Below are 22,066 nucleotides of genomic sequence, written 5' to 3'. Positions count from 1 at the left end.
TGCTGATGCAGGGGCAGGGAGGGCTCAGGGTGGGAGGACGATTCAGTGCGGATGCAGGGGCAGGGAGGGCTCAGGGTGGGAGTAGGATTCAGTGCGGATGCAGGGGCAGGGAGGGTTCAGGGCGGGAGGAGGATTCAGTGCTGATGCAGGGGCAGGGAGGGTTCAGGGCGGGAGGAGGATTCAGTGCTGATGCAGGGGCAGGGAGGGTTCAGGGCGGGAGGAGGATTCAGTGCGGATGCAGGGGCAGGGAGGGCTCAGGGTGGGAGGAGGATTCAGTGCGGATGCAGGGGCAGGGAGGGTTCAGGGCAGGAGGAGGATTCAGTGCGGATGCAGGGGCAGGGAGGGTTCAGGGCAGGAGGAGGATTCAGTGCGGATGCAGGGAGGGTTCAGGGCAGGAGGAGGATTCAGTGCGGATGCAGGGGCAGGGAGGATTCAGGACAGAAGGAGGATTCAGTGCGGATGCAGGAGCAGGGAGGGTTCAGGGCAGGAGGAGGATTCAGTGCGGATGCAGGAGCAGGGAGGGTTCAGGGCAGGAGGAGGATTCAGTGCGGATGCAGGAGCAGGGAGGGTTCAGGGCAGGAGGAGGATTCAGTGCGGATGCAGGAGCAGGGAGGGTTCAGGGCAGGAGGAGGACTCAGTGCGGATGCAGGGAGGATTCAGGACAGAAGGAGGATTCAGTGCGGATGCAGGAGCAGGGAGGGTTCAGGGCAGGAGGAGGATTCAGTGCGGATGCAGGGGCAGGGAGGATTCAGGACAGGAGGAGGATTCAGTGCGGATGCAGGGGCAGGGAGGTTTCAAGGCAGGAGGAGGATTCAGTGCGGATGCAGGGGCAGGGAGGGTTCAGGGCAGGAGGAGGATTCAGTGCGGATGCAGGGGCAGGGAGGGCTCAGGGTGGGAGGAGGATTCAGTGCGGATGCAGGGGCAGGGAGGGCTCAGGGTGGGAGGAGGATTCAGTGCGGATGCAGGGGCAGGGCGTATGCAGGAGCAGGGAGGGTTCAGGGCAGGAGGAGGATTCAGTGCGGATGCAGGAGCAGGCAGGGTTCAGGGCAGGAGGAGGATTCAGTGCGGATGCAGGGGCAGGGAGGTTTCAAGGCAGGAGGAGGATTCAGTGCGGATGCAGGAGCAGGCAGGGTTCAAGGCAGGAGGAGGATTCAGTGTGGAGGAAAGGCTGCAGTATGTGATGTTCCCTTCCTCCTTTTCCCTCTTGTCTGCAGGACTCTGGTCAGTATTTGAGGGAACTTATAGAGCCTGTTCTCACCTGCTTCAATGATGCAGACAGCCGGCTGCGGTATTACGCCTGTGAGGCTCTGTACAACATCGTCAAGGTGGCACGAGGCTCCGTGCTGCCTCACTTCAACGTCTTGTTTGATGGACTAAGCAAGGTAACGGGGAATGTGACGCGATATCACTGATGGCATGTCAGATTGAGGGGGACGTTCTGGGTCCTGTTGGGGGGAGAGGGACATTTTGGGGTCTGTTTGGGGTGGGTGGTTTACTGGGGGCTGTCTGGAATGTTAAGTGTCCTTTGGTAACAAAGGATGCTCCAGGGCCCATCAGAGGAGGCCATGTTCTGTGGCCCAATGGGACAAGGGGCATGTTCTGGGGCCCATTGGGTGACGTTTTGGGGCCCACAGGGGAAGGTGTGTTCTGGCGCCTGTTGGGAGGAGGAGAATGTTCTGGTGCTGATGTGAGCATCAGATGAGGACTCTGGGGTCCTGGCATTGGCATGACTGTTGTTGGAATGGGCAGACGTCTGCCATCTATGGGCACATTGAGGAGATTGGAGGGGGTTTGGCACAAAAGTGAGGGGGGGGTTCATAGTGGGTGGGGAAAGGCTGTGATTGGTCAGGAGGACTCTGCTGGGTTGGTCAATACCCTTCATCTCTCTGCCGTCTCTTCCTGCAGCTCGCCGCTGACCCAGACCCAAACGTGAAGAGTGGATCTGAGCTTCTAGACCGACTGCTGAAGGTGGGTGTGTAACATTTTGGCAGCTTGTGACTAGGGCTGACCACACTGGACTTTGTTTTAATACATTTACCAGTGCAGGCAGAAATCACCAAATGGAGACTGTCCCTTGTTTGCACCTTTGCACCCCTCACACTGACACTTGGGGTTACCAATAAAAACTTGATCTGCTACATACACAGCACAATGTCCAGTGTGAACAAGCTCGAGTCCCCACCCTGTGGCCCTTTAGATCTTAATCTTTGGCCCCTTGCTCACTGCCTCTCTGTGAAGCTGTGTGGGCGGGGTCTCATATTTTAGAAGTGAATGTTCTGATTTTGAGGTTCAAACAAAAACCTCTTCATACTTTGTCGTGTGACCTCATAGCATGACCTCAGCATCATTCCATAACGTGACCTCATAGCATGATCGAACAGGATGTCATAGCATGATCTAACAGCATTATCTCAACGTGATGTCATAGCATGATCTAACAGCGTCATCTCAGAACGTGACGTCATAGCATGATCTAACAGCGTCCTCTCAGAATGTGACGTCATAGCATGATCTAACAGCGTCACCTCAGAACGTGACCTCATAGCATGATCTAACAGCGTCATCTCAGAACGTGACGTCATAGCATGATCTAACAGTGTCATCTCAGAACGTGACGTCATAGCATGATCAAACAGTGTCATCTCAGAATGTGACGTCATAGCATGATCTAACAGCGTCCTCTCAGAATGTGACGTCATAGCATGATCTAACAGCGTCACCTCAGAACGTGACCTCATAGCATGATCTAACAGCGTCATCTCAGAACGTGACCTCATAGCATGATCTAACAGCGTCATCTCAGAACGTGACGTCATAGCATGATCTAACAGGGTCATCTCAGAACGTGACCTCATAGCATGATCTTATAGAGCCATCTTGTATTGTTGCTGTAAATGTGACGACTGCCTGACACCCCTCAACAGGAAGAAGGGTCAGCCGCACACTGGAAGATTGATGCATGCAGTGTATATTTATTGATCCATAGGACACACAAAACACAAGGACATGAATACAGGACCTGTTAACGCGTTTCACATGATCTCATGCCTGACACCCCGTCTGGGTATCTCTACTAAACAACTCTTCCAGTCTGGAACCAAAATATAGCAAATTTACCCAAGCATCAGACAGAACCAATGTTGAAGTAAACCAGGACTGACTTTATTAACAGACAGCACAGAATTTATACACAAAAAAACCTTCCTTCTAGACAGGTATGGCACACATTACAAGTCCCAGGAAAAAATACATTAAGTAAACAATCCAACACAAGAATACAAGGGATTCCTTCCTGGCACCTAGAAGTCTGGACTCTGGAGGTGATTAAACAAAGGGAGAGCTTATCACCTCAACCTAATTACAGAAAACAATAGTTGATGCCAGGAAACCTGAAACAGAAAGTAAAGTTTCTTAACCCCACATATGCTGGAATTCACCCAATGCACATAGTTCCACTATACAGAGTATGCCAAGGGGTCCCAGAAACGGTCCCTCCAGTCCTAAGTGCATGTAAAGAGTAGCTGATATAATTCACAGCCAGCCAGGTACCCAGGGCAGTGATATTAACCCTCTTGGGGGGAATAGGTTCATTGTAACCAAAAGAGGGGGGTCTCCTTAACCCCTTCACGCCGGCGCCTCCCGGCCCTTTAAGGCTTTCAGAAACCGGGAGGCAGAGTGGGGTTTAGGGTCATGTGACTGCCGTGTCACGGTGGTCACATGATTGGGAAAGGTCCCGATTGAAAGAGGAGATCGGGACCGTTCCGTGAGTACCGGACATGTGTGCTGGGGGCGCGCAGAGGCCCAGACGCCGGGAGGCCGCACATTTGCGTTCGGCTGGCGTGAAGAGGTTAATCTTGGGGCCATAGTCAGTGGGAAGGAGGCTGGCCCCCAGGCCTCTCCAGGAGCTCAAGTCATGGTTGTTTCTGTGACCCTGATCTTCTGTAACCCAATGTTCATTTAATCAATTAAAGTCTATGCTATGAGAGCACGGATGGCCGTAATCTGGTGTCTTGCATAAGTTGTGCTTTGAGTGGTGTCAGTACGATGATTTGAGGGGTGTCAGTACGATGACTGCTATCGTGTCAGTTACTCAGCTTGTCATTGCAGGATATTGTGACGGAAAGTAACAAGTTTGATCTGGTCAGTTTCGTTCCTCTTCTGCGTGAGAGAATCTACTCCAACAACCAATATGCCCGGCAGTTCATCATATCCTGGGTGAGTGTTCACTCTTAGTTCCTATGTCTGTCTATTGAATATTCCGCTGCTTTTATACAGTTGCCTATTCGATTCAATGGCCAACAGGTATTGGGGGGGGGGGTCGTGCTCTGCTGCTTTCCTGGAGAAGGAGGAGGTGGGAGTGTATGGAAGAACATCCAGAGCTGTAGATCATGGTGGCAATGTGGGGCTGAAGTGGCTTCCTAGGGCATCTCCTGGAACAGAGGGGCTGTAATAAACTCTTTAATGAGGTTCTGGAAGGGAGTCCAGAGGTTGAAGTGGGGTCCTGGGGTGACTCTTGGAATTTTAAAGCTATAGTGGGGTGCTGCAAGGGACTTTTGTAATCGTTTGACTATAGTAGGGTTATGGGAGGACTTCTGGTATTTTGTGGCTTTAATGGGGTCTTGATTGTGAGGGGAGTCTTGGAATGATGCAACAGTATTTTGGGTCTTGGAAGATCTTCTGGAATGGTGGGGCTGTAGTGGTGTCCTGTGAGAACTTTGAGATTGTAGTGGGATCATGAAGGGAAGGGGTGTAATGTTGGGGATTTAGTGGGGGGAAGGGGGTTTTGATTGGGCTGTAGCGGGGTCCTGGTGGGGAGGGTTCTTGGTGGGGCTGTAGCGGGGTCCTGGTGGGGAGGGTTCTTGGTGGGGCTGTAGTGGGGTCCTTTTGAGGACTTGTGGAATGGTGGGGCTGTAGAGGCATCTCAAGGGGAGCTTTTGGAATGGTGGGGCTGTAGTGGGGTCCTGTGAGAACTTTGAGATTGTAGTGGGATCATGAAGGGGGGTGGTGTAATGTTGGGGCTTTAATGGGGGGAAGGGGGTCTTCATTGGGCTGTACCAGGGTCCTGGTGGGGGGGGGGGGGGGGTTCTTGGTGGGGCTGTAGTGGGGTCCTTTTGAGGACTTGTGGAATGGTGGGGCTGTAGTGGTGTCCTGTAAGAACTTTGAGATTGTAGTGGGATCTCGAGGGGAGCTTTTGGAATGGTGGGGCTGCAGTGGGGTCCTGTGTGGCTCTTAGAATAGTGGGGTCTGAGGGGCTCCTGATAAATGTTGCTTGATCTGTTTTCAGATTCTGGTGTTGGAGTCAGTCCCAGACATTAATCTGTTGGAGTATTTGCCAGAAATCCTGGACGGACTCTTCCAGATTCTTGGAGATAACAGTAAAGAGATCCGGAAGATGTAAGTAGATGGGGGTTTTCTGAGCTCCCTTCTGTGTGCTCATCAATCTCACCAGAACATTCTACAATAAATCCAATTGCACTAATCATTAGCTGGGTTTCTCAGATTGGCGGAGGTGTGTGAGGATGGCAATTCTCACCAACCATTCAGAATCATGTTTGGACTCTCTGTTCCTGAATAACCCGGAAAGGTTGCATTAGAAGCTGGGTTCACATCTCCTGGATGCCATCAGATCTTGTTCTGTTTGCCCGTCCACCTTACCAGCCAGGACTATGGCAGACTGAGACTGCGTGCTGTGTAGGGGCATGGGCAAGAACTGATTTTGGATCCCATCTTGCAGGTGTGAGGTTTCCCTGGGAGAATTCCTGAAGGAAATAAAGAAGCTTCCAGAAAGTGTGAAGTTTGCAGAAATGGCCAATATCCTCGTCATTCACTGTCAGTCTTCAGGTAGGTCCTCCCAATCTGGTTGACGTTTTAGATGTTCTGAAACTTGTGGAGTACCAGGAGTGACGGAGGGATTTTTGTGGTTCCCCTCTATTGCTGATTTTCCATCGTGTTTTACATTTTATGTGGAACGTTGTAAATATATGATGGAAAAATTCCTCCAGTCCACAGGAAAAATAAACCTATTTTATTGTAGAGAGCATAGGACATGCCCATATGGTAGCATCTTCATAACCTCATCGGTGGAGATGGAAACCTCTTACTTCAAAGTGGACCTCTCCTAAAATGGCTTACTCTGTTTTTACTGCACACTGTGAGTTTTTCACAATGTGCATTAAGTCAGATAGAGCCCGCCTCATTTACTGGCTGGAAGATGTCCATCATCATCTAGAGCTTTCCTCCCCAGCCTTACTGTCTCTGACCTACCCCTTGTATTTGCTGGATTTCAGTTCTTTCAACGAGGCTCAATAATGTGGCATGCATTTAATGAATGGTAGCAAAGTATGGTGATATCTGCTTTTCCATATAAATCAGCCATTAGTGGAGCAGAGTCCTACTTTACCCCATCTTCATCCTGTTGTCACTGACCTGGGACATTGTCATGACAGGGAAGTGTTCCTGTGGTACTGACATTAGAGAAGTTGACCTGTGGGCAGGGTTTGGCTTGTGGCAAGGCTGCTCCTCCATAGATACAGTACAGTGAGTCAATGTTGTCACCCTAGGACAGGACAACATAACTTCTCCCTCTGTTATGGAGGTAAGAAGGGGGAGGTGTATTGTAGCCCTATCCTAGGGTGGCAATGCTTTTCCTCCATAGGTACAGTGAGTGAATGTTGTCACCCTAGGACAGGACAACATAACCTCTCCCTCTGTTATGGAGGTAAGAAAGGGGAGGTGTATTGTAGCCCTATCCTAGGGTGGCAATGCTTGTCCTCCATAGGTACAGTGAGTGAATGTTGTCACCCTAGGACAGGACAACAGAACTTCTCCCTCTGTTATGGAGGTAAGAAAGGGGAGGTGTATTGTAGCCCTATCCTAGGGTGGCAATGCTTCTCCTCCATAGGTTCAGTGAGTGAATGTTGTCACCCTAGGACAGGACAACAGAACTTCTCTCTCTGTTATGGAGGTAAGAAGGGGGAGGTGTATTGTAGCCCTATCCTAGGGTGGCAATGCTTCTCCACCATAGATACAGTACAGTGAGTGAATGTTGTAACCTCAGGACAGGACAACAGAACTTCTCCCTCTGTTATGGAGATGAGGTGTATTGTAGTCCTGTCCTAGGGTGGCAAGGCTGCTCCTCCATAGGTACAGTACAGTGAGTGAATGTTGTAACCTCAGGACAGGACAACAGAACTTCTCCCTCTGTTATGGAGATGAGGTGTATTGTAGTCCTGTCCTAGGGTGGCAAGGCTGCTCCTCCATAGGTACAGTACAGTGAGTGAATGTTGTAACCTCAGGACAGGACAACAGAACTTCTCTCTCTGTTATGGAGATGAGGAGGTGTATTGTAGTCCTGTCCTAGGGTGGCAAGGCTGCTCCTCCATAGATACAGTACAGCGAGTGAATGTTGTAACCTCAGGACAGGACAACAGAACTTCTCTCTCTGTTATGGAGATGAGGTGTATTGTAGTCCTGTCCTAGGGTGGCAAGGCTGCTCCTCCATAGATACAGTACAGCGAGGGAATGTTGTAACCTCAGGACAGGAAGTTTGTTACTGGCAGGATCACCAGGTGAGAAAGGAAATAGGATCCTGAAAAAAACCCCACAAATTTTGGGAAAGCAAAACCTGCCGATTTGGTTGGGGGTGTGAGTTGGGTCAGTGTAGATGTATTTGTAGGGAAGTGTCCCTTGCTGGTCCCGTACTGTCATTCATTCTTGTCCATTCACAGATGATCTGATCCAGCTCACCGCCATGTCCTGGATGAGAGAGTTCTTGCAGCTGGCGGGAAGGGTGATGCTGCCGTATTCGTCGGGGATTCTGACCGCCGTGTTGCCCTGCCTGTCATACGATGACCGCAAGAAGAGTATCCTTTGCCTGTGGGCAGCATGGTATGGTGGCAGTCATGATGCGGTCTGCCTTATTTCCTTACATAAAATCCTCTGCAGACATTAAGGAGGTGGCGAATGTTTGTAATCAGAGCCTGATGAAGCTGGTCACCCCAGAAGATGATGAATCAGACGACACAAGTCTTTTACCAAGTGCCTCACCCGAGGAGGATTCCAGCACACACCCGGAGAGCGACGGGCACGGTAAGAGCGTCTGATCTCTGTGTGCAATCTGGGCATTATGAATTGATGGGATCAACCAATCACTGTGTGTGGTCTGTGTAGTGTGGGGTGATAGTCTCATGGTTTATAAGAATGATCACATGACCGCTGTTTGGGGTGTATGAGGAGGATGATTGTGTGATCAGTGTGCAGGATGCATGAGGATGATTGTGTGACCTGTGTTCGGGGTGTATGAGGAGGATGATCATGTGATCACTGTGTGGGGGGTGTATGAGGAAGATGATTATCTGATCACCATGCAGTGGGGTGTATGAAGAGGATGATCGTGTGATCACTGTGCGGGATGTAGGAGGAGGATGATCGTGTGATCACTGTGCGTGGTGTATGAAGAGGATGATCGTGTGATCACTGTGCGGGATGTAGGAGGAGGATGATCGTGTGATCACTGTGCGGGATGTAGGAGGAGGATGATCGTGTGATCACTGTGCGTGGTGTATGAAGAGGATGATCGTGTGATCACTGTGCGGGATGTAGGAGGAGGATGATCGTGTGATCACTGTGCGGGATGTAGGAGGAGGATGATCGTGTGATCACTGTGCGGGATGTAGGAGGAGGATGATCGTGTGATCACTGTGCGTGGTGTATGAAGAGGAGGATCGTGTGATCACTGTGCGTGGTGTATGAAGAGGAGGATCGTGTGATCACTGTGCGTGGTGTATGAAGAGGATGATCGTGTGATCACTGTGCGTGGTGTATGAAGAGGATGATCGTGTGATCACTGTGCGTGGTGTATGAAGAGGATGATCGTGTGATCACTGTGCGTGGTGTATGAAGAGGATGATCGTGTGATCACTGTGCGTGGTGTATGAAGAGGATGATCGTGTGATCACTGTGCGTGGTGTATGAAGAGGATGATCGTGTGATCACTGTGCGTGGTGTATGAAGAGGAGGATCGTGTGATCACTGTGCGTGGTGTATGAAGAGGAGGATCGTGTGATCACTGTGCGTGGTGTATGAAGAGGAGGATCGTGTGATCACTGTGCGGGATGTAGGAGGAGGATGATCGTGTGATCACTGTGCGGGATGTAGGAGGAGGATGATCGTGTGATCACTGTGCGGGATGTAGGAGGAGGATGATCGTGTGATCACTGTGCGTGGTGTATGAAGAGGAGGATCGTGTGATCACTGTGCGTGGTGTATGAAGAGGAGGATCGTGTGATCACTGTGCGTGGTGTATGAAGAGGATGATCGTGTGATCACTGTGCGTGGTGTATGAAGAGGATGATCGTGTGATCACTGTGCGTGGTGTATGAAGAGGATGATCGTGTGATCACTGTGCGTGGTGTATGAAGAGGATGATCGTGTGATCACTGTGCGTGGTGTATGAAGAGGATGATCGTGTGATCACTGTGCGTGGTGTATGAAGAGGATGATCGTGTGATCACTGTGCGTGGTGTATGAAGAGGATGATCGTGTGATCACTGTGCGTGGTGTATGAAGAGGATGATCGTGTGATCACTGTGCGTGGTGTATGAAGAGGAGGATCGTGTGATCACTGTGCGTGGTGTATGAAGAGGAGGATCGTGTGATCACTGTGCGTGGTGTATGAAGAGGAGGATCGTGTGATCACTGTGCGTGGTGTATGAAGAGGAGGATCGTGTGATCACTGTGCGTGGTGTATGAAGAGGAGGATCGTGTGATCACTGTGCGTGGTGTATGAAGAGGAGGATCGTGTGATCACTGTGCGTGGTGTATGAAGAGGAGGATCGTGTGATCACTGTGCGTGGTGTATGAAGAGGAGGATCGTGTGATCACTGTGCGTGGTGTATGAAGAGGAGGATCGTGTGATCACTGTGCGTGGTGTATGAAGAGGAGGATCGTGTGATCACTGTGCGTGGTGTATGAAGAGGAGGATCGTGTGATCACTGTGCGTGGTGTATGAAGAGGAGGATCGTGTGATCACTGTGCGTGGTGTATGAAGAGGAGGATCGTGTGATCACTGTGCGTGGTGTATGAAGAGAAGGATCGTGTGATCACTGTTCAGGATGTATGAGGATGATCGTGTGATCACTGTTCAGGATGTATGAGGATGATCGTGTGATCACTGTGCGGTGGGGTGTAAGAGGAGGATGATCATCTGATCACTGTGCGGTGGGGTGTTGGATGGTGATGGTCATGTGATCACTGTGCGGGATGTATGAGGAGGATGATCATGTGGTCATTGTGCGGTATGTATGAGGAGGATGATCATGTGGTCACTGTGCGGGGGTGTATGAGGAAGATGATTATCTGATCACCGTGCGGTGGGGTGTGGGATGGTCATGTGATCACTGTGCAGGGTGTATGAGGATGATCATGTGATCCCTATGCACAATGTGGCGTGATCAGTGAAGATGTGCTGTGATGAATCGGTCACTTCAGGACATTTCATGGACATCCTGTATATCTGGGTTGGTGTATGTATAACCAAAACTTTGTTCTTTAGTGTTGGTTGAGGGACAGAGGAATTCAGTTATTGCTGGGTTATTCTGCTGTCTACAGGAGGATTTGGACACTGGCACACGATAGCCAGTTCCAGCCTGGAATAACCACCCCCTACTCCCAGCATGGCTCAGTTTCAGCTCGTGTTTCTCTGCTGAAATTATTCTAACCTTTGTCCATAGATTTCTGTCTGTTTTTGTTTTTGTTTTTTTTGTTTTTTTCCAATTTGAATCCTTCACAAGCTGCTATAGCTATATGAAGCTGTGTGGATCAGCACACCCTAAGAAGGGGCTTTGGAGGCTGGATAATCGCAGGGCTATCCTGGAATGTGACCTTGGGGCACAGGGCCCTGCGTTGTGGCCCTTTTCAGACCTGAGTGTATCCACAAAGGTCTCGAGCCATGGCACAGCCCCCCGGTATCTTCCTCTCACTTGGTGGGTAGGCTGGGTGAGCAGGAAGATACTTATTTATTTTTATTTATTTATCGAGTTTATATAGCGCCAAAGGGTTTGCTCAGCGCTGTACAATAGAGGGGGGACAATACATGAAACAGTACAGTAACATCAAACAGCACACAAGGGGTAAGAGGGCCCTACTCTTTCGAGCTTACAATCTAGGAGGGAGGGGGTAGAGGTACAGGAGGAAATGGCTGTGGGGGATGGAGTGGTAGGAGGAGGGAAGGGCAGCGGCTGTTAGGTGAGGGTGGGGTAGGCTTCCCTGAAGAGGTGGGTTTTCAGGGAGCGCCTGAAGGTGAGGAGGGAAGGTGACAGTCTGATGGATTGGGGTAGTGAGTTCCAGAGGATGGGGGAGGACCTGGAGAAGTCTTGCAGTCGTGCGTGGGAGGAGGAGACCAGGGAGCAAGATAGAAGGAGGTCCTGTGAAGAGCGAAGGGTACGGGTAGGGTGGTACTTGGGAATCAGGTCGGTGAGGTAGTTAGGGGCAGTGTTGTGAATGGCTTTATAGGTCAGAGTGAGCAGTTTGAATTTAATGCGTTGGGCAATGGGGAGCCAGTGGAGGGAGAGACAGAGGGGGGTGGCAGAGGTGGAGCGGCTGGTGAGGTGGATGAGTCTGGCAGCTGAGTTCAGGATGGTCTGAAGCGGGGAGAGCCTGCACTGGGGTAGGCCGATGAGGAGGGAGTTGCAGTAGTCAAGGCGTGAGATAATCAGGGAGTGAACGAGTAGTTTAGTGGTGTCTGGGGTAAGGAAGGAGCGTATTTTGGCGATGTTGCGAAGGTGGAGCCTGCATGTGTTTGTGAGAGATTTGACATGAGGTTGGAAGGAAAGGTTTGAGTCCAGAATGACGCCAAGGACTTTGGCTTGCTGGGCGGGATTGATGGTGGTGTTGTTGGTAGTGATGGAAAGGATGGGGGGGGGGGCACGGGAAGGGGGAAAGACGAGAAGCTCGGTTTTGGAGAGGTTGAGTTTGAGGAAATGGAGCGACATCCAGTCAGAGATGTCGTTTAGGAGGTGAGTGATGCGGGCGGAGAATGTGGGGGTGAGGTGAGGGGTGGATAGGTAGATTTGAGTATCATCAGCATAGAGGTGGTAGTTGAAGCCGTGGGAGTGTGAGTTTGCCAAGGGAGGAGGTGTAGATGGAGAAGAGAAGGGGTCCAAGGACAGAGCCCTGGGGGACCCCAACAGAGAGGGGGAGGGAAGAGGAGGTGGCGCCGTTGTAGGAAACGCTGAAGGAGCGTTGGGATAGATAGGACGAGAACCAAGAGAGAGCGGTGTCTCTGATGCCAAGGGAGAGTAGTTTATTAAGGAGGAGGGGGTGGTCGACTGTGTCAAAAGCCGCAGAGAGGTCTAGGAGGAGGAGGACAGAGTAGTCGCCTTTGGCTTTGGCGGTTAGTAGATCGTTGGTGATTTTGAGGAGGGCAGTTTCGGTGGAGTGTAGGGGACGGAAGCCGGACTGTAGTGGGTCAAGGAGGTTGTTGTCAGTTAGGTGGGCGCTTAGGCGATCGTAGACCAAGCGCTCAAGGAGCTTGGAGGTGAGTGGCAGCAGGGAGATGGGTCTGAGGTTGTTGAGGTCAGTGGGGTCCAGGGAGGGCTTTTTGAGTATGGGGGTGATGTGCGCATGTTTTAGGGGGGAGGGGAAGACGCCAGTAGCGAGGGAGAGATTGAAGATGTGGGTAAGGGAGCGGATGAGGGAAGAGGGGGGTGACCGGAGGAGTTGAGAGGGGATAGGGTCCAGGGGTCCAATACTTCTCTATTGAGCTCATTGGGCGCCATTCTTAGAATCCACAATTTCCTGTTAATTGACCACAGAAAGGGTTAATGCTGAGGGACTTCTGACCTCATCCACTAGATAGAGCTTGGCACACTCTTGGTCCCACCAGTCATGTTGGCCTTTGCTGCCCGCTTACAGTGACCTGGCCACCACTGGCGTCCTGGACCTCCTTCTGATGCCAGCAGCTGGTTTCTGACTACTGAAGATCCAGCCTTGGAGCTATGCAGTGTAATATGTCAGATCCTCAATGCACAGGGAGAGCGGTCCTGCTGTACTGGATCCTGCCAACTTTCCATCTCCTAATGGTTCTGGGACTTCACCAACTGAAGGGCCTGACACGGACAGGCTGGAGTCCCTCCCATTCTTTGAGTTGTCCTTGGCTTTGTTAGACGTGCCCCCTCCTTGGTTCCATTCCAAGGTTCCATGCCGGGAAGAATTCACTGCAGTCAGGATGTTATTGTTTGAGTCAAACCTCAGAGATCTTCTCATACTTCATGCCATCCCCTTCAGAATCATTATCTGATCTGCCTGCGGTCTCTGAGCGTTCAGCTGCCAAGGCCTTGTGTGATGCCAAACCTCTAAAATCCTTGACAGTTGACGTTGCCCCCGTGGAGCCGCTGGTTGCTCTTATTACTCCCAGACTTACAGGCTGTCTGAGCTTTTATTGACATGGGTCCCACTGTAATACAACTTGAGGATCAGCCTGCACCTTCTACCAATGTTGTTACTGGTTTAGTCTCCTTTTGAGGAGCCTCAGACCACCAAGAACCAGTGAACCCATTGGTCCTAGCTGTCCTTCATAGGGACTCCCTGATGAGATGTTTACACCTTCTGATCATTTGGTAACCCTGTATCCATTCGAGGAGTCCTTTGTTAGGAAGTGGGCTCTACCAGCCATGGATTTGGATATTCCATCTTAAGGTGTTGATGAGGAATGGTTGAAGATCTTCTCCAAGACTTTTTCTCTGGCAGGACCTGCCGTGGCTGTGATGCTAGTCTGTCAGATTAGTTGTGTGGACTAAGGCCGTGTATGTAGGGGGGCCTGTGGTCTCTACTCTGTATGTAGGGAGGGCCTGTGGTCTCTATCTTGGATGTAGGGGGGCCTGTGGTCTCTACTCTGTATGTAGGGAGGGCCTGTGGTCTCTGTCATGGATGTAGGGAGGGCCTGTGGTCTCTGTCATGGATGTAGGGAGGGCCTGTGGTCTCTGTCATGGATGTAGGGAGGGCCTGTGGTCTCTGTCATGGATGTAGGGAGGGCCTGTGGTCTCTGTCATGGATGTAGGGAGGGCCTGTGGTCTCTGTCATGGATGTAGGGAGGGCCTGTGGTCTCTATCTTGGATGTAGGGGGGCCTGTGGTCTCTACTCTGTATGTAGGGAGGGCCTGTGGTCTCTGTCATGGATGTAGGGAGGGCCTGTGGTCTCTGTCATGGATGTAGGGAGGGCCTGTGGTCTCTGTCATGGATGTAGGGAGGGCCTGTGGTCTCTGTCATGGATGTAGGGAGGGCCTGTGGTCTCTGTCATGGATGTAGGGAGGGCCTGTGGTCTCTGTCATGGATGTAGGGAGGGCCTGTGGTCTCTGTCGTGCATGTAGGGGGGAGGGTCTGTGGTGTCTGCCGTGCATGTAGGGGGGAGGGCCTGTGGTCTCTGTCGTGCATGTAGGGGGGAGGGCCTGTGGTCTCTGCCGTGCATGTAAGGGGGGCCCTGTCTTCTCTGCCGTGCATGTAGGGGGCTGTGGTCTTTGCGAGTCTGTGGTCTCTGCCATACGTGTGTGTGTGTGTGTGTGTGTGTGTGTGTGTGTGTGTGTGGGGGGGGGGGGGGGATCTGTGGTCTCTGCCGTGTATGTAGCTGGGAGTTTTGTGGTTTCTTCCATATATGTAGGGGGGGGGGTCTGTGTTCTCTTCTATATATGTAGGGGGGTCTGTGTTCTCTTTCATATATGTGGAGGGAGAGGTCTTCAGTCTATGCTGTGTATGAGGGTGGTCTGCGATCTCTGCCACGCATGTAGGGTGGTCTGCGGACTCTGGTCTCTGCTGTGTTTTGTCGGGGTCTGTCCTCTGCGTATGTGTGCTGTATATGGCTTCAGGTTCCCCGGCATGCTTGCCCTTTTACCTAGTGAAAGCACCGCGATATATTCTGTATGTAGTGGTTGTGTAGCGGAGGTACATGGTTATCTGGTGAATTATGTTGGGTTGTTGTCTTCATCCCTGACAGAAGGCTTACAGAGGAAGTCTGTGTCATGTAAATGCACATATCATGAAGTGTAGTCACTGCCTGCTGAGTGTGAACTGTTTTAATAAAATGTGCCGTGAATAATCAGAATTATTGACAGTAAAACAATCCTTGCATTGGCCGGGAATCGAACCCGGGCCTCCCGCGTGGCAGGCGAGAATTCTACCACTGAACCACCAATGCTGCAGATGTTGAAAGTTCTGTTGTGTTTGAGCAAGTTTTGACACACATGTGCCACAGCAGAATCTGGACGGTTCCTATCACAGGCTCTGCATGTAAGTTGAGAGTCTGAGTACAAGTGGGTCCTTTGTGTGAGAAGCATTGGTGGTTCAGTGGTAGAATTCTCGCCTGCCACGCGGGAGGCCCGGGTTCGATTCCCGGCCAATGCAATCTGAAATTTTATTTATACCATGCTAATGGACTTTTTTTTTTTTTTTGTTATGTTTGTTTTGGATTTTAAAGTTCTTTAGCTTTGAACAAGAATAATTACATTTTAAAGGATCAGACGGTGCAGGTGGATTTCCTTCTTTGCAATTGGGTTTCTCATACTACATATTGGTCTATAGGTAGTCAATGGAATGACCATGCATGTCCTTGCACTATGGTCTTGATGGGCAAATGTCTCTGTCCAGATATGTACGATGTAAAATATTGTGGCTCCTACTTAACTAACCTGGATGGACACACCATGGAAAGGATTTCTAATCATTTTGAGGCTTCAAAAAGGAGCTTTGTGTACCTCTACTCTGAAATTCTGTCTGATAAGGCTTCTGTCCTGTGAAATTATTCTTGATTTACAAACAGTAAACCGTCCAATCACAACTTTGTTATCGAAATTTGGTATTTTAAGAACGTTCCTTCAATTTTCAAATCGTTATTGAGGTCAAACCAGCGTTTGCAGAGCCATTGCTCTGCGTGTACATTCAGCTGTGGCTCGGTCCCACCTCCTCATCTCACTGGCTGTGAGTGACAGCACTGGGAGCCAATGGCTCCCACTGTTGCAAACGTGCGCAACAGAGACTGACGCAGTCCGCCATTTTGTTAAGTGTTTCCATTTTTCTCCCCTCACTCCCTCCCCCTCGCTCTCTGAGAGGAGACATTTGGCCAGTGTGTGTGTGCTGGTTGTGGGTCACTGGCAGGCCAAGGCAGCAGGGAACCACAGAGCCATAAAACATCTCTGAGCTAGGTGCCTAGCTGTCTGGGCGAGCTGTACCATATCACACCTCATATAAGATAAGGCAAGCTTTCCCCGGAGTTCAAAGAACATTCCAAGGAAACACGACCAGATAACCTTGTGGTAAAATCCATTTTCCCCTATGTCTCATATCTTGGAATATGAGAGACTTACATGAAAACCGGACATATCGTCAGATGGACGATGAGCAGGCGAACAGTTTGATGGGTCACTCGCCTTGTCTCGGACACACAGGAAAGCAGAAAAATAGATCTCGCAGACCATTCAGTGTACACTTTCATAATTCATATCTAATCAATCCCCAGACTTGTCTGCATAATAATCTACCCGCGGGTGGAATGTCACTTGTGCATAGGAAAAGTTATGAGCCCAACTATGAACTACACAGGATTTTGGCTCTAGTTTAGGTTGACACCCAGACCTCCACGCCTACACATGGTATTGGTCCGTGGCGTCAGAGCCACCCGCTGTTGGGGAGTAAAAAACAGGCTGTCAGGCCTAAGAGTAGGCAGTTGAAGAATTCTCCCATTGACCATCGTAACATAGGGAGATCAAAGCACCCTTCTGCTCTGAAACTTGGATCTGCTAACCCAGGACTTTGGCAAGTACTTTAACCCTTTCACCTCTCTCTGATATCTCTTTGCTGTGCTATGGTTCTTTGTGTATGTATATATATATATATATATATATATATATATATATATATATATATACACAGTTGCAAGAAAAAGTATGTGAACCCCTTGGGATTACGTGGAGTTTTGCATGAATTGGGCATAAAATGTGCTCTGAACGTCATCTAAGTCACAACAATAGAAGAACACAGTCTGCTGAACATAATACTACACAAACATTAGATGTTGTCATGGTTTAATTGCACATAACATGTAAACATTCACAGTGCAGGGAGGAAAAAGTATGTGAACCTTTGGACTTAATAACTGGTTGACCCTCCTTTGGCAGCAATAACCTCAACCAAACGTTTCCTGTAGTTGCAGATCAGACCTGCACAACGATCTGGAGTAATTTTGGACCACTCCTCTTCACAAAACTGTTTCAGTGTAACAATATTCTTGGGATATCTGGTGTGAATCGCTCTCTTAAGGTCATGCCACAGCATTTCAGTCGGGTTGAGGTCAGGACTCTGACTGGGCCACTCCAGAAGGCGTATTCTGTGCTGTTGCAGCCATTGTTTTGTTGAATTACTTGTATGCTTTGGGTCATTGTCCTGTTGCATCACCCATCCTCTGCGGAGCTTCAGTTGGCAGACAGATGGTCGTACGTTTTCCTGCAAAATGTCTTGATAAACTCTGGAATTCATTTTCCCATCAATGACAACAATCCGTCCAGGCCCTGAGGCAGCAAAGCAGCCTCAAACCATGATGCTCCCTCCGCCATGTTTTACAGTGGGGATGAGGTTTTGATGTTGGTTTGCTGCGCCTTTTTTTCTCCACACATAGTGTTGTGTGTTCTTCCCAAACAACTCAATCTTGGTTTCATCTGTCCACAGTATATTTTGCCAGTAGTGATGTGGAACATCCAGGTGCTCTTTTGCAAACTTCAAATGTGCTGCAATATTCTTTTTGGACGGCAATGGCTTCCTCCGTGGTGTCCTCCCATGTACTCCATTCTTGTTTAATGTTTTCCTTATTGTAGATGTGTCAACATAAATGATAGCATGTGCCAGAGATTTCTGTAGGTCTTTAGCTGACACTCTGGGATTCTTCTTTACCTCATGCAGCATTCTGCGCTGTGCTCTTGCAGTCATTTTTACAGGACGACCACGCCTAGGGAGAGTAGAAACAGTGCTAAACTTTCTCCATTTGTAGACAGTCTGTCTTACCGTGGACACATGAACATCAAGGCTTTTGGAGATACTTTTGTAACCCTTTCCAGCTTCATGCAAGTCAACAATTCTTGATCGTAGGTCTTCTGAGAGCTCTTTTCTGCGAGGCATGGTTCACATCAGACAGTGCTTCTTGAAACCAGTAAACCCAAAACAGGTGTGTGTTTTTTAAGGGCAGAACAGCTGTCAGCAACACATCCAATATCATCACACTGATTGGAGTCAAGGTTGGCTCATTCCTGGCTCCAAATAGCTCTGGGAGAAGTCATTAAGCTAGGGCCTCACATACTTTTTCCTCCCTGCACTGTGAATGTTTACATGTTATGTGCAATTAAACCATGGCAACATCTAATGTTTGTGTAGTATTATGTTCAGCAGACTGTGTTCTTCTATTGTTGTGACTTAGATGACGTTCAGAGCACATTTTATGCCCAATTCATGCAAAACTCCACGTAATCCCAAGGGGTTCACATACTTTTTCTTGCAACTGTATATATATATATATATATATATATATATATATATATATATATCTCAGATACATATCTTAGGTACATCTTTTTCTGTAAATATTTTTATTGCTCCTGTTTGACCTTTTAGTAATAAATCTTTCCTTCTGGAAGTGTTGAACTGTTTCTATAGCGCTTTATTGCAATTTACGAATTCCTGCCTCTAAAAAGAACGCTACTGTGTTTGTTTAAACCTCTGTATAACCGGTCTGCGGGCCGTTTTATACAGACGATTATCTCAATCAATTTAGTGTTCTAGCTGATAACTCCGAGTTTCCTCTTTCTCTGTACAAAAAGGAGGTGGTGGCAGTGTGAAGGGTTAATTGCGTAATTAACCTGCACCAGTAACAATCGCCCAGGCTGCCGGTACATCGAATGTGGTCCATTAGCTGGAAAATCGTTGTGCAGGGGGCAGCTGGGTGTGGTATTGTTACGCACGTCACATCGCAGTTCTAGATCGGCTAGTCCTTCGGTCACGAGTTTGGTGAGAAGGTCTGGGGTCTGACGCTGCGATCGTGATACCCACTGCTGTCTCAGCCAATGAGGAGGAAGAGTCCTTGGAGAGCCAAGGCTCTCATGCACATTGCTGGATCTCTATGGGGCTCAGGTAAGTATTAGGGGGGGGCTGTTGCACTCAGAAGGTTTTATCCCAACCACGGCAGCACCTGCCTGGAGTTTGCATGTCCTCCCTGTTCCTGCGTGGGTTTCCTCCGGGTACTCCAGTTTCCTCCCACACTCCAAAGACATGCTGGTAGGTTAATTGGATCCTGTCTAAATTGGCCCTAGTATGTGTATGGATGAATGTGAGTTAGGGACCTTAGATTGTACGCCCCTTGAGGGTTAGGGACTGATGTGAATGTATAATAATACATATGTCTGTGTGTGTATGTATGTACAGTGGGGCAAAAAAGTATTTAGTCAGCCACCAATTGTGCAAGTTCTCCCACTTAAAAAGATGAGAGAGGCCTGTAATTGGCATCATAGGTAGACCTCAACTATGAGAGACAAAATGAGAAAATAAATCCAGACAATCACATTGGCTGATTTGGAAAGAATTTATTTGCAAATTATGGTGGAAAATAAGTATTTGGTCACCTACAAACAAGCAAGATTTCTGGCTCTCACAGACCTGTACCTTCTTCTTTAAGAGGCTCCTCTGTCCTGCACTCATTACCTGTATCAATGGCACCTGTTTGAACTTGTTATCAGTATAAAAGACACCTGTCCACAACCTCAAACAGTCACACTCCAAACTCCACTATGGTGAAGACCACAGAGCTGTCGAAGGATACCAGAAACAAAATTGTAGACCTGCACCAGGCTGGGAAGACTGAATCTGCAATAGGCAAGCACCTTGGTGTCAACAAATCAACTGTGGGAGCAATAATTTGAAAATGGAAGACATACAAGACCACTGATAATCTCCCTCGATCTGAGGCTCCACGTAAGATCTCACCCCGTGGGGTCAAAATGATCACAAGAACGGTGAGCAAAAATCCCAGGACCACATGGGGGGACCTAGTGAATGACCTGCAGAGAGCTGGGACCAACGTAACAAAGGCTACCATCAGTAACACACTACGCCGTCAGGGACTCAGATCCTGCAGTGCCAGACATGTCCCCCTGCTTAAGCCAGTACATGTCCGGGCCCCTGTGAAGTTTGCTAGAGAGCATTTGGATGATCCAGAAGAGTATTGGGAGAATGTCATATGGTCAGATGAAACCAAAATAGAACTGTTTGGTAGAAACGCAACTCGTCGTGTTTGGAGGAGAGAGAATGCTGAGTTGCATCCAAAGAACACCATACCTACTGTGAAGCATGGGGGTGGCAACATCATGCTTTGGGGCTGTTTCTCCGCAAAGGGACCAGGATGACTGATCCATGTACAGGACAGAATGAATGGGGCCATGTATTGTGAGATTTTGAGTGCAAACCTCCTTCCATCAGCAAGGGCATTGAAGATGAAACATGTCTGGGTCTTCCAACATGACAATGATCCCAAACATACCGCCCGGGCAACGAAGGAGTGGCTTCGTAAGAAGCATTTCAAGGTCCTGGAGTGGCCTAGCCAGTCTCCAGATCTCAACCCCATAGAAAACCTTTGGAGGGAGTTGAAAATCTGTGTTGCCCAGCGACAGCCCCAAAACATCACTACCCTAGAGGAGATCTGCATGGAGGATGGGCCAACATACCAGCAACAGTGTGTGCCAACCTTGTGAAGACTTACAGGAAACGTTTGACCTCTGTCATTGCCAACAAAGGATATATAACAAAGTATTGAGATAAACTTTTGATATTGACCAAATACTTATTTTCCACCATAATTTGCAAATAAATTCTTTCCAAATCAGCCAATGTGATTGTCTGGATTTTTTTTCTCATTTTGTCTCTCATAGTTGAGGTCTACCTATGATACCAATTACAGGCCTCTCATCTTTTTAAGTGGGAGAACTTGCACAATTGGTGGCTGACTAAATACTTTTTTGCCCCACTGTATGTGTATGTATGTGTGTGTGTGTATATGTATATATGTGGATGTATGTATATATATATATATATATATATATATATATATATATATATATAATGTATGTGTGTATATATATATATATGTATGGATGTATGTGTATATATGTGTGTATATATATGTGTGTGTGTGTGTGTGTATGTGTATATGTGTGTATGTGTATATATATATATATATATATATATATATATATATATATATATATATATATATATATATAATTTTGTGTGTGCGCTATATAAGTACCTGAAATAAATAGCTTCATGAGGGAGATATTCCCCAGTAGTTGGCTGACAGTATCAGTAGTTGGATGACAGTATGCATGCTGTGTTTCCTCATATGATCTTTTCTCTTCCACTAATGCTGCACAAGGCATTGGTGGTTCAGTGGTAGAATTCTCGCCTGCCACGCGGGAGGCCCGGGTTCGATTCCCGGCCAATGCAAATGTTTTCAAGTACAGATCAATTTTTTTTTCCTTTTTACTTCTGCATATAAATGTATCCTAATGATTTCTGTACTGTCAGGCAGTATTCTGTGGTGGAAATTTCAGTCTGTGTGTTGAGTCTGTCCTATCTGCCTCCTGAATCTGACCCTGTCTGTCTGTCTACAGGAGCTCTGGACACAACTGAAGACTCCAGCCTGGATAACGTCAGTGTGCTGGCCCCCAGGAGGTGAGAAGGGACTGGGGGAAATTGTTTTATTACTAGCACTTTGCTATTGGCTCCAGTTACATGGCCGGTATTGGTCCGTCCTGTCTGGTCATGGCAGGTCCTGCACTCCATTTTGCTCTCCTTTTTTTTTCTGTTTATAGAGGATTGAGCTTGAAATTTGTTTAGATGTGTTTCCGACTCCATTCTAAATGAATAGAAAGAATGCTTTGACTTTGGATCTACTGTAACCCCTTTCTGATGGCTCCCTTTAAAAGATTGTAATACCCTGAAGGTGTTACATGAGCTTCTGGATCATGTGATTGGCTATCATAGTA

General features: G+C 48.6%; 1 protein-coding gene and 3 non-coding genes across 4 annotated transcripts in view; 3 read left to right on the top strand and 1 right to left on the bottom strand.

Moving 5' to 3' along the window:
• Positions 1-22,066, top strand: part of VAC14 (VAC14 component of PIKFYVE complex) — a 64,423-nt gene that overhangs the window by 8,485 nt on the left and 33,872 nt on the right. Inside the window, exons 3-10 of the mRNA XM_089659225.1 lie at positions 1,215-1,382; positions 1,906-1,968; positions 4,108-4,215; positions 5,285-5,394; positions 5,735-5,841; positions 7,728-7,862; positions 7,945-8,088; positions 21,692-21,752. Of these exons, the coding sequence (XP_089515351.1) occupies positions 1,215-1,382; positions 1,906-1,968; positions 4,108-4,215; positions 5,285-5,394; positions 5,735-5,841; positions 7,728-7,862; positions 7,945-8,088; positions 21,692-21,752 (896 nt within the window). The remainder of the gene's footprint in view (positions 1-1,214; positions 1,383-1,905; positions 1,969-4,107; positions 4,216-5,284; positions 5,395-5,734; positions 5,842-7,727; positions 7,863-7,944; positions 8,089-21,691; positions 21,753-22,066) is intronic.
• TRNAG-GCC (transfer RNA glycine (anticodon GCC)) lies at positions 15,116-15,186 on the bottom strand. The gene has a single exon. It is a non-coding gene; the product is annotated as a tRNA-Gly (tRNA).
• Positions 15,322-15,392, top strand: TRNAG-GCC (transfer RNA glycine (anticodon GCC)). Its single transcript has one exon. It is a non-coding gene; the product is annotated as a tRNA-Gly (tRNA).
• Positions 21,454-21,524, top strand: TRNAG-GCC (transfer RNA glycine (anticodon GCC)). The gene has a single exon. It is a non-coding gene; the product is annotated as a tRNA-Gly (tRNA).

The sequence above is a fragment of the Staurois parvus genome, unplaced genomic scaffold (assembly GCF_062004578.1).
Source record: "Staurois parvus isolate SC_StPar_1 unplaced genomic scaffold, SC_StPar_1.0 ptg001136l, whole genome shotgun sequence".
Lineage (NCBI taxonomy): Eukaryota > Metazoa > Chordata > Amphibia > Anura > Ranidae > Staurois > Staurois parvus.
This window is presented reverse-complemented; position numbering and strand designations above follow the sequence as displayed.